At 37.6% G+C, this 13074-nt stretch overlaps 1 protein-coding gene across 3 annotated transcripts in view; it reads right to left on the reverse strand.

Moving 5' to 3' along the window:
• Window positions 1–13074, reverse strand: part of PSEN1 (presenilin 1) — a 69649-nt gene that overhangs the window by 21873 nt on the left and 34702 nt on the right. For all 3 annotated transcript variants that reach the window (XM_072629204.1, XM_072629205.1, XM_072629203.1), the window contains exons 5-7: window positions 10841–10908; window positions 8854–9074; window positions 6361–6459 (exon numbers count right to left, since the gene is read on the reverse strand). In XM_072629204.1, coding sequence (XP_072485305.1) covers window positions 6361–6459; window positions 8854–9074; window positions 10841–10908 — 388 coding nt within the window. The remainder of the gene's footprint in view (window positions 1–6360; window positions 6460–8853; window positions 9075–10840; window positions 10909–13074) is intronic.

Consider the following 13074-nt stretch of genomic DNA (forward strand, 5'->3'; position numbering starts at 1 on the left):
TGACCAAGGTCATTTCACCTTATACGGATCAGTGCAAAGTCATTACTATTAAAGGAAAAAATCTGAAAGCATATCTTCCATATCTTGCATAAGAAAAACATCTACCATAAAGTATTAAAAAAAACAGCTACCATTATTACATATAACATAAACACATATGAAAAAAGAAATTAGAAAAATAATTTGCTGTAGGTACAATGATCATAAATATAATGAATTCCTTCCCCCTCCCCCCATGGCATGTACCATTACAGCTAGAAAGCGAGCACCAGCAGTAATCTGTTCTTCACACAGTCAGGGGATTTAAACAAAGCTACCCAAGACCTGCGTCTGGTACCTGAGATGGAAGGAAGGTTTATGATTCAGATTGTACATGTACTTTTTGAGGGATGAGACTCTGGATTCCACCAGTGCAGGTTAGTGAAGAGACTCCTCCAGCAGTGCAGAGAGATCCCTGTTCTCTAGTGACTGTTTCACAATGCTCTTAGAGCACAGAGAAGTGAAGTCATTCACTTCAGCTCCCACAGTCAGTGTCAGAGGTGGGATGGGAACCTGGGTCTTCCTGACTCTAAAGCCAGCTTTCTTATCTACTATGCAAAATGACCTCTCTACACTATTTGTAATAATCAATTACAAAAAGTTTCTTGGAAAAAAAGTTATCAAAGAAAGCTCACAATTGAAGACTGTACTTTGCTTATTGTTCTCTGATATTCCTACCCCTTATTAAATTAATATTCTAACAAGTTATATAGCATTATAGTTACTTAGTATGCCATACTCTATTCCCCACTAGACTATAAACTTTTATTAAGAGTAGGTATCATGCCTTAACTCTCTACCCCAACAACTAGCGCAGCTCTCTGTACAGTGTAGGCAGTTACAGTGGGTGTTTAACAGATGAATATGAGTCAGCTAAACACCATGGTGGCATCATAAAATAACTCAGAAAGTGACTGACCAAAGGACAAAATAACAAGATAATAAAAAAGAGTAACAATAAGGCAGACAGGAACTGGCTCAAAAGAGGGAGAATGGAAGGGAGAACAAAAATTACTATGCTCAGAAGAGTATAAATTACTCTAGATCTGATAAACGCATGTGAGATTTGTAAGACTTTCTATTATGAAAAGATAATAAGTTGATATCTTTGGCTAGTCATCCAGTCTTTTCATGTGTATTATGGGGGGGAATATACTTCTATTATCAATATCTGAGAACACACCCTTTTAGAGTCAATTATTTTTCTAGTATGATACTCCTCCTACTCACACTCCATTGGCTATTACTTCTAGGAAAAGATACAAACTCTTTTGGCACTTAAATGCCTTTTACAATCTGGTTCCAGCTGACCTTTACAGTCCCATTACACATTATTTCTCCATAGATCAGCCAGACTGACCGGCTGAGGCAGCCAGGTGGTACAGCAGATACTGCACTGGGCCTGAATTCAGGAAGACTTGAGTTCAAATCCAAACTCAGGCACTTACTAAATGTGGAACAACGTCTAAGTCACAATTCTGTCTCAGTTTCCTCAACCATAAAATGGGGATAATAATAGCGCCTTCCCCCCTCTTCCCCCCCAGGATGGTTTTAAGGATCAAATGAGAAACTTACCAAGTGCTTACTCAGTACAGTGCCTGGCACACAGTAAGCATTTAACAGATGCTTGTTCCCTTCTTCTCCCTTTCCCTTTTGGCTGCTCTGCCAACAACACTCCATCTCACATCACTGTGCCTTTGCACAAGCTTTCCTTCATGCCTGGAATGCACTTTTTCCTCACACCCAACTCTTCTAATCCCTAGTTTCCTTCAAAAACTCAGCTCAAACTGCTTTATGGGCCCTTTCCTAATCTCCCCATACGCTAGCGCCTCCTCTTTCACCCTAATTACGTATTACTAATTTTGTATACTTTGTGGTTTATGCACATGTAAATGCTGCTTCTCTCCTGTGGAATATAAACCCTGTGAGGGTTGAAACTGTTTTCTTTGTGTCTTTGATCACCACCATCATACACAGTGCCTGGCACAGAGAAGGTACTTTTTAAAAAGCCTGTTCATTGACAAAATAGGGCTGGTTTCTATGAAACAAACTAACTAAAAGCTCATCAAAGTGGATTTTGTTCTGGAGTTTTAAAAGCTGTTTATTCATGAAAGGAAAGGGATGGCAATCTCCATGAGTCAAATCAAGTAACAGTGCAGCACAGGAATACCACCAGGCAGGATGAGAAAATGTCACGTCTTTGTTGTCGAAAGACCCAAGTTTAACGCCTGACTTTGTCATTTACTACTTCAGTGACCCCTAAAAAGGCAAGTGGGCATTTTTAAAAGCAGCTAACAAATAATGAAACTGCTCAAAACCCTTTCAGATGAATGTTTATAATGTTGTCTTCTCCTATTTTGTCAGAAAAAAGCTTGACCCCTCAGTAGTTTATAAAACTGCTGTGATACACATTTGGGGCCTTTTAAAATCATGTTCAAACATGCCTGACAAACAAAGTGACATTTTCTGTTCAAATTTTTTTCAAAGAAGCAGAGATTGTTCCAACATGTCAGTATTCTCTTGATATCTTTTCACAGATCTGAAACAAGCTAAAAATATGTTTGTGCATGATTTATTTCAATACCTAAAAATATCCTAAGTGAGGTTCATATCCTAGCAGAAATATAATCATTAACCCCCAGAACCTGCCCTTTCCTGTTAAAATGAAAATAAGCATATATACTTTATAGGAAGTATATGATTCAAAAGCAAAAGACAAATTTTTGCATTTCACTTAATGGTGGTCCTAAATAATAGTGGTCCTAAATCTTTGCCACTCTCAAGCCCCTAATGCAACTCCATTTGTTTTCAAATGATGACCTCAATTCCCGTCTAATTCATGCCAATGGAATGTAAATTCCCTCAGTGTCCCACCTGTCACACTTCAAAAATGATTTCTACCTTACCTATCTTTCTTTCTCTCCTTTTGAGGAAGAAGTAACCTTCCTCCTTCTCAGGACTGACTTCTTTACCTGATGGGCCACAGATTTGCTCCCCACTTGCCTCTTCTAGGGCCTTGATCCATTAAATTATCCCCACTTTCTCTAGCATTTCAATGATTTTCTCTCTAATGGATCCTTTCCTTCTGTCTACAAATTTTACATAATAAGTCTCACCCATACTAAACACGAACCTTCCTTTCAAGCTCGCTGCCTCCCTTCACTGACAAATTTCTTGAAAGACAAAATCAATACCTGTTCTTTGACTTCCATCCACTGACTGCTTAACCTCTTGTAATATGAGCTTCCTAAATACCAAATTCAATGGTCTCGTTAGACCTTAATTCTTCTTGACTTTTCTGTAACATCTTACTGAGTTCTTCCTTCTCTTCTTTCCCCAAACACTCTCCCTCACTGGGTTTCTATGATGTTCATTATCATCTCAATCATCCTCCTACCACTGGATAATTCTGTCTCCTTTGATGACTTTTCTTCCATATCCCCCCTCCTTCAATGCAAGAGTTGTCCAAGATTTTGTCCTCAGTCCTCTTCTCTGTGGTGACCTCATTAACTCCCATAACTTCAGTTATAACCTTTATAAAAATGATTTCTAAACTTGTATCTCCAGGTCTGACCCATTGAAAACTTTCAGTCTTGAATTTTCAAATGCCTGCCAGACATTTTCCTGGCCCCTGAAAACCCATGATTTCTAGTACTGAATTTATAAGCTACTTCTCCTGAACCAGTTCCTCTCCCTATTTCTGTTAATGGCACTACAATTCTCCTGACTACTGAGGCTCAGACCACCAATGGTTTCTTTGACTCCTCCGAATTCTCAAATCCCTATACTTGATCAACTGTTAAACCTTGTTGATTCAATGTCCACCATAACTGGCATTCACCTGCTTCTTCCCTTTCTCACTGCTGCTGAATTTGGTTAGGTCCTTATAACCTCTGATGGGGATTATTGCAACAGTTTCAAATGTCTCCAGTCTCTTTAACTCCAACTGTTGCTATATCTAGGAATTGGGGCATTTGGAGTAAACTGGAGTGAGGAGAGGCAGGGTCTGAGGAAAGACCTAATCTATGATTACTCCTGTGCAGAATTTGAAGTAGGCTAAGTAAAAGAAGACTCTAAATCAAGGACTGATCTTACCGGGAAAAGAAAGCATGACACAGAGGTAGACAGATGACAGTTACAAGATGGAATGTCTTTATAAAGAGAAGTTGATGCTAAGTTTTGGTGGCTATAAGAATGGTAACCAAGGAGTATGACAATTCCCTTTCTTGATCCCCAGTATTAGGGGGCATGATGTTGGTAGTAGAGTAATATCAGAAAAGCATATATATATTCATATGATATTACTCTACTACCAACTTCTTATAAAGTAGCTTATGTAGTATTGTTTCTTTGTTAAAGAAGACCTCATTTAGGCAACAAAGGTGCCCGCTTCAACAAAGGACGAAATGAAATGACAAATCCAGAATCAGGGACCTGGGAGGCCATCTGGTCCAATTCAGTCATTTTTTATATGCAGAAAGTGAAGCCCAGTGAGGAAAAATTTAATATATGTTACCTTCAGGTCACACAACTAGTAAAGTAGCAGAGTCAGAGTTCAAATTCAGATCTTCTGACTCTAAATCCAGTGATCTACTCATTGGATCACAACAGAAGGTACTTGGTGGCACAGAAGAGGGGACTGAGAAGGCTAGTGGCCTGAGGTAAGGCCACGTCACTGGGCAAGTGGTAACTTTCCTTTGTCAAGGATTCTGCACTGTCTGTCATGGAGCAGACGCCCTTCAAGACTGGGGAGGGGGAGGTGGGTTTAGAGAGAGGCGCAGCTAGGTGGCACAGTGGACAGAACACCAGCCCTGGAGTCAGGAAGACCTGAGTGTTCAAATCTGACCTCAGACATAAGACACTAGCTGTGTGACCCTGGGCAAATCACCTAACCCCAACTGTCTTGCAAAAAAAAAAAAAAAAGATAGTACAAATCCCACCCTCTACAGGAGGTCCTTCCCACTCTCCTTTCTCCATTGTTTGTGCTTTCTCTTCAAGATTACCAGCATTTTATCTGTACGTAGTTGTTTGCATATTATCTCCCTCATTACAATGGGAACACCTTGAGGGAACAGGCCATATTTCTGCCTTTCTTTGTATCCTGAGTTCTTAGCACAGTGTATGATATATTGTAAATACTAAATAAATGTTTGCTGACTGAATGACTGGGTATAAAGGAAGAGTGGCTCATGGGATGGAGGGAGGAGAAGGAATCTTCTCCATCCCAGTAGAAATACACCCCAAGAGACAAGGATGATGGCCATAGGATGCTGGGGCAGCAGGTAAGGAGAAACCACAGCATAAGAGGAAGAGTTGGCAAAGGATCAAGCTGGCACCACCAAAAGAGGGGTGGGAAGTATAGCCTCTGATTAGGGAGCTGTGGCATGAGGGTTATAGTCCTGGTTGCAAAATCTTTTTCTGTCTCCAGAACTTCCATCATTTCTCTTCCCTTCCATTCACATTGCCAGTCTTTCATTACCTCTCACCCAGAATACTGTCATAAATTAGACCATCTTTTGTCTCATTTCTTACTTAGCTTTAAATCACTGAATGGGTGTTGCCTCAGAGAAACTGAGACCTGGAAAGACTTTAACTTAAAAAGGCCAAGGTCTCCCACTGCTTCCAGGGCCATCTCCAGTCATCCTAATCTAGATCTTGCCACTGGACCCAAATGGCTTTGGAGGAAAGAGTGAGGTTGGAGACTTTGCACAGTCCTGCCTCACATAAATCCAATTTACTCGCAAGTCATGATATCACCTTCCTGATGGCACGGATGAATGAAGTATGAATAACAATAGCCCTGGTTGCACTGTACTACTTCTGGACTCCAACCTAGTCTTATACGTTCTGCCAGGGTAATCCTTTTAGAGGATATCTCTCTGACCAGATTTATTCTCATGCTTTAAAAAAAAAATCAGTGACTACAATATAAAGCCTAAATTCAACTGACTACACTCCCTCCCAGATTCAAGTGTACAATCTTAAGACTGGCTATTAGATCATCTAATCCAATTTCCAATTTTACAAATGAGGAAACTGAATGATAGACCAGTAATATGACTCACCCACCATCACACACAGATAGTAAGTAATAAAGCTCTCACTTGTGCCCACAAATCCAGTGCTCTTTCCACGCCATCTCCTAAACAAATCACCATTAGGCCAAGGACCTAACTCTGCAGGAAACAAAAACTCTGCAGCAGACAAAATTATAAGTTAAAGTTGAAGAGATCATTGTGATGATCATCATAACTGGATTTCTTTGGCCTCTCAATGGTTAAATAGGTGATTTCTAACTCAAAGTCTTTGCAAAATACTTACAGGAATAAATAAGAGCTGGGAAAAGAGTTTCATTTCTTTCCTGAGCCGTTTCAACAAGCATACGTAGTGGACCTTTTGGACACAAAACTGCTACCAAATCTAGAAAAAAGAAGAAGAAAAAACAAAAAATACTATGAACCATACTGGGTACAATTTGGGGCAGGTTGTGGGGAGAGGGGAGAAGGAAAAGATAGGTAAGAGACCTTATTGTCTCTTAATAGGATGTGAAGGTCAGAAGTGAAAATGACCCTCAAATAAACAATAATAGAATATCTATAAATGATATTTGGGAGCTGACCTCTCTATGCTTACTCTATAGTATATAGAATCAGCTGGGTTCTATGAATAAACCTTCCCATTTTGTAAGAAAAAGACAGTGGTGATAACAAGATGAATCCATTCTCCAAAAACTGTCAATGTGCTATAAATAGAAACAGGCCACTAAGTTGTTTCTCATAAAAAAATCAAACATATAAGCTAAATATGAGATTAATATCCTTTAAAAAGTCGAATGAGAAGGGTTTTGATTGAGCATTTCAAGATTGTGAAGAACAGAATAAAACAGATTTATCCTTATTCCTTTTTTTCTAAGTATGTGGGAACTTAAGGATCTTGAAATCAGACAGTAGTGCATTTAGAAAAAACAAAAGAAATAGCACATAATGAAGCTTTATTATTTCTACAGCTAGCTGATCAACAGTACATAAACGATTTTAATGAATGAATTAAAGCACTGATTAAGCACTTACTCTGTGTCTCAAGCACTGTGTTAAGTGCTGGGGATACAAATACAAAAGAGAGACAGTGAGCTCAAGAAAGTGTACATTCTGATGGGGGAGACAAACACAGAGATGGAGGTTGTGGCTGAGGAAGGAAATTATGGTCTGGGAGGTGAAGATGTCACGTAGGACAATAGGGTAGTTAACTGACAGGCCCTCTACAGAATTAGGTTCTCCTAAAAAGTATGTAAAACCAATAAGTATCAAGTAACAATAAGTTTTTTATGCAAAGTCATCCAACTATTAAGTAGCAACAGAGCTAGGAGCGATTTCTTCACAACTCATTCCAAACCATTATGCCATTCTCTACACTTCCTCAATGTAATTCAAAATTCAGAGCATGAAAATTTACACTAACAATTTTTTTTAAATAAAGTTCAAAATATTGAGAGAAAAGATGGAAAATATGTTAAGAGATCTTGTGCTTTGGAGATCAGCTAACTCCTTAGGCGGGGCAAAAAATTCTTATACTTTGCAATTTTCAGCACAATTTATTACACGATAAAGAAAAAGAGATTTGTCACACTCCAAAAAGCAGCTCCTTCTAGCTTTCTGTGGAGATGTACTACCAGGTGACTGATGGCATTTATTATTTAAATCAAACTATATTAAAATTAGCATTAGCTTAAGAATAAGAATTTCTTGACATTTTTTGTGCTGATTCAACAGTTTAAAAACTCAAAAGCAGGGATGAGAAACCCTGCTCTAACCCATAAGTATCCTTTCTTTTCAGAAGCTCAAAGCACTTCACAGATGTGTATCAGTTTCCCCCGTACATCAACGAGGAAGATAAATTGCAAAGAATAATACTGCCACAGTGAAGTAGGAAGGCAAAGGAGATGTAAGACTTCCCAACTATACCAAAGATGTCTTAAATCTGAGGATGAAAATGACAGATCTTACTTTCAGGTTTAATTCCATTTCTGCAGGTCTAACTTGTGTCTAAGTACAAGAAGAATGTAGCCTGGAATACCCAAATTCTGTCATAATAAAATGGGGATGGTACATACGAGTGGAACATAAGTTATGAGCATTAGAACAGTAAATGGGAAAGGCGCTGCATTATTCTAAAATATATGCCATATTCATGAGGTTAGAAAAAGTAGCCTTGTTGAAGTAGGCATCTTTCTTGCCTAAATGAGGTCATCTTTAAAAAAAAGAAACAACGCTACATGAGCTACTTTATAAAAAGTTGGTAGTAGACTATTATCAGAACAGCATATTGTATTAAATACCATTTGGGTTAAATTTGCCAAAGTGATAAAATGGTATTTCTACAGAACCTTTCTTGTAAAAATTTAAAAATCTTTTACAAACTATAAAAGCTCTCACTTTCAGGGTTGGCAAAATTATGGTCTAGATATGGCACAACAATTTGCACTCTCTCAGTCTCTAGTTTTTACATCTAGCATGTGAACTGAGTTATCACCACCAATAATATTAAAGAAAAATTAATATTTACTGAACAATCATAGCATAAAGTTAATAGGGCAAGAAATTATGATTGTGGGAATTTCCTCCACTGAAGCAGGCTGAAATCTGATGATAATTTAGTGGATAAATCTTAGAGAGATACCTGAGGCTCAGAGAAGTTAAGTGACTGGCCCGTGGTCAAGCTGTATCATTTTTGTCAAAATTATAAAACAGGAGGATAGAAAAAAACAAAGCAGAACCATCATAATTAAAGGAGCAGTATGTTTTTGTAAAACTTTACCATATATTGAAATCACAGCCAAGATGAGCCATGCAGTCCATTCAGGAAGGTACTTTATGAATACCAGAGCCATGAGGGCACTGATCATAATGAGATAAGCTTGTTGGAGCCGAAGGGGGCCTTTCCAGTGGATGCAAATCATTCCTACCACGCCAAAATTCCAGATCACGAGTGCCAGAGTGATATAGTCCATGGCAACATTGTAGGTTTTAAATACTTCGCTGAAAAGCAGAGTTAAAAACAAAGGGGCTAGAACAAAGATGTATTGAATAATTGAAAACAAAACAAAACCACTTCCTAGAGGCAAACCATAACATATTATGAGATCTATGAGACTATTTATAGCTTTACTATTTTTTAAAATCCAGACCTGTGACTTCATCAGTGTTGGATCATCTCAATGCAAAAATTGCCTCCATCATACAGGTTGGCAACACATATGCAATTATACTCTTAGTTGCCTAGAGTATTGAAAAGTTAAGTGATTTATCTACATAAATTTGACACAAAAGGAATCTGTGTCAAGGCAGGAGCTGATCCCAAGACTTACTAACTCCCAAGCCTGTACTCTTATTATTCTACCACACTGCCTCCGGATTTCACTAGAGTAACAACTCTGTACCAGAAAATTCCTCCAAGCTACATCAGAGTTCACTGAAAGCAGCCTGCAATCTAGGTTTAGCTTACCTTTTGTCAAATCTGTGATGGAACGATAAAAAGGGCAAGGAATGAGAGACAAACCTCCATCTGCTACTCTGAAGATTCATTTGCTTGGTAGGTTTATACCCAGCAACCAGCAATAAGCACTAAATATTAATATAATGTGTTTGAGCTGCATGCTAGAAATCATGTGAAAACCTATTTTCCAAGAGCTTTGCTTCTTGCCCTTTCAGTTACCTGAGGCATCAGTAGAAAGATCAGCAATCATAATGTCAGTCCTACCAAGACAAGGGTGACTAAATGTAACAGCATTCTTGAGTTCTACTGAAGCATTACATTAGCTCCCAAAAGGGAAAGAAAGGAAAAACTCTACCTAAGAGTCTGGTTCCTTGAGGCAAAGCACCATTTGGGAGTTTTTTGTTTATTTAGTTTTAAAAAACTGAATCTCCTTATCTTATCTAGGCTGGAAATATAGGGGCAACTCGTAGGCTGGTCCCACTCCAAACACTGTTGGAGCTGTGACCTCCTCTGGGCTGCTGTGCTGTGGCTCCTCCTGCTCCCAGAGGCTCACCACATTAATGCTGAACTTAGTGTGGATACCTAATCAGCTCAGCCCACTGTAGCTTGAACCCAAAAGAACTGTCAGCTTTAGTCTCTTTGGTACCTCTTTGGTAACCGGGATTACAGATATGCCCTGCCAAGTCTAGCCATTTTATCTCTTAAAGTACCTATTACAGCACCTACAAACATAAAGAAATAAATGGGAGACTGCTAAGAACTCAAATTTTCAACCCTTCTTTCTAAAACTTTCCTAGGTAGTTTGAGGCTAATCATATCTTGGGATCTATAACCTAAACTATCTTTAATCTACTTTCTATGACACATGCAAACTATTGTTAAGGCTGCCCAGGTAGCTTGTTACAATAGTAAAAAACATCCAGTCTTCCAATTTTTGAATGAAGTTGAAAGGCAAACCAAATTTGGAAAAGAAATGGTAGTCCATTACAGAATAGTCAAATTAAGCTAATAGTTTGATAAACATTTTAAAATAATGCAATCAAGCTAGCAGAACCTAAGACTGCATCAGTGTGTCTGCTGAAATAAGATGCAGAAAACAGTCAGGAAGAAAAGGACTGTCATTAGGAATGCAGCTATAAACAACTCTACCAATATTTTGAACTTGTTTGTTAGACCTTATAAGGACTCCACTGATTTGGATATGAATATAACATACACATAACAGAAAAACAATGTAGGTGAGACTAAGTGAAGTCTACAAAGGCAGACAGGAAATTTCTGAAGAGTATTTAGGCTTCTAGGTACTTACCCCAAATAAATGAATGAGAAAAAGAACAGCAATAAGAGAGAAGAAATGATAAGCCAGGCATGGATCACCTGAAAGAGAAAGGGGTTCAGTTTTATCAGGAACAGACCAGAAATGTCCATAAAAACTCATATTCATTCTTGCTTCAAAAAAAAAAACCTTAATCAAAGACAAATTCCAAGCATAAAATTCTCTATGAAGCCTGTAAACTATACCTGGGAGATGGCAGAATTTACAAATACTAGAATAGTGTATATCTGCATGTAGTTTTTGGTGCTTGACATTTAGCACTGAACAGTAAGTTGGTTAAATATTAATATTAATAGGAAACTCAATGGGACACTCAATGGGACAATGGGAGACTCTCCCTGGCTCATGCCCTGGAGTTATATTTTTTCCTTCATAAATAGTACAGTTTTAGAAAAGAATTGGCTCTAACACAGCAAATCATTAGCAGAAGATATGCACGTCATTAAAACCCAAGGTGGTAATGTTTTAAATGCAGGAGTTTTGTTTTATTTCTGAAATGAGTCCAAGGCATCACTGAAAATCTAAGTCAAAGGAACATTCAATAAATGGACTTCTGGGCACTACACATTAACAGGGCATGGAAAGTCAGCTATCAAATTGACAAAAGAAAGTTTAGAGGCTGAAATCTCATTAAGACTTTCAATACATAAACTCTTATCATATAGTTCAATAAAAAGTAGTCATGTTAGGGAGTTCCACAAAACATGTCTACTAGTTTACTATCATTGTACAAAATTTCTGTAGTACCCTACAAAGTACTTTACAAATTACTACTATCCATGCACTCCTTCTTAAATTCATGGGGAGAAATTGATTTTTTATTATATGGAAGATGAAAAAACTTTTTTCAAAAGAAACATAAGCTGATAATATTTGCATAACACAAATGAACAGGCCTAGTTAACATAGAATTCAGGGTTTCTCAAATGTGAAGAAATCAAGAAAAAGAGAGACACAAGAACTATGAAATAATTTCCAAAGTAAGACCTAAAGTAGAATGGTGGTTACTGTGAGCAGTCATTTTTTAGACTGTAGTTCTCTGCCTAGGGCTTGGCTAGAGAATTCTGTCCTACTGTATCCAGTGATCACTTTTAATTTCCAAATTAGCCTAGCTCTTAACTAGAGCATTAAAATGTCATTCATCTCCAGAAAGCAAAAGATGTGTGAAGAACCACTTCTGAACTTCAATTACCTCATCTATAGCATAGAAATACTCAGACAGTTGCCTGGGGCACTGAAAAATTAAAGGATTTGCCTAAACTCATAGAGCTAATACTATGAAAGGCAGACACTACACCTAGGACCTTCTGATTCCAAGGCCCACCCCTGATCCAGTACTCCATACTGTTTCATTACCTTTACTGTGATTAGTATAATAATTATTATCAATAACAACAATAATAATTGGTTACTACCCAAAATTTTCAAAGAACCCTTCTGTTTTTTTTTAAGGTACAAATAATCATCTCTAAAAGAATTTACCATTTGCCAAGCGACTTTCAGGCCTCAGTTTCTTCATCTCTAAAGGGAAGTATAAATGGCCTCTGAGGTGCTTCCAGTTCTAAATTTATAATCTTATGAGAAAGCAATCTTTCTTGGGCTCCTTAGGCAATATTTTCACCTATGTTCACTTTCGGATACAATCCAAGTCACAATGCATCAATTATCAGAAACACTGACCAAAAGTTAAGTTCCATTCATATTCTTGATGATAAACACTTATTTTATGCATCCTAACACCATTCACATTAATAATCATGCAGAGTGTTAAATAATTTATGCTGATAAATCCACCTCTCTCAAGTTGTTTCATTACCATGAGATGTAATGAAAAGGGAGAAGACATTTTTATTGCAAGTCAAGCAGTCATGTTTGCTATGAAATACTGAAACTCAATTCTCTTCAGCTATTTTAATATGGGTTTCACAAAGTTCTAGTCTTAATAATTTTCAGCTGTTTCATGATTCCCTCTTGTTTACTTTACCTAAGAATTTCATTACTGACAGCTTTTTGCTGACTTGTATTTATATAGTAACAGATTCATAAATTACTATCTGAAAGAAAAACTACTTCCCAAATTAATTAAAATGTGTAATTACGACAGAAAATCTACAAAACTACTTTCACCCCCCAACTGTGTTTCTAATAAAGAGAAACAATAGTACTTAAAATGACCTAGTGAAGTTTAAATAATGGGAATAATAACA

This window comes from Notamacropus eugenii, chromosome 1 (assembly GCF_028372415.1).
Source record: "Notamacropus eugenii isolate mMacEug1 chromosome 1, mMacEug1.pri_v2, whole genome shotgun sequence".
Lineage (NCBI taxonomy): Eukaryota > Metazoa > Chordata > Mammalia > Diprotodontia > Macropodidae > Notamacropus > Notamacropus eugenii.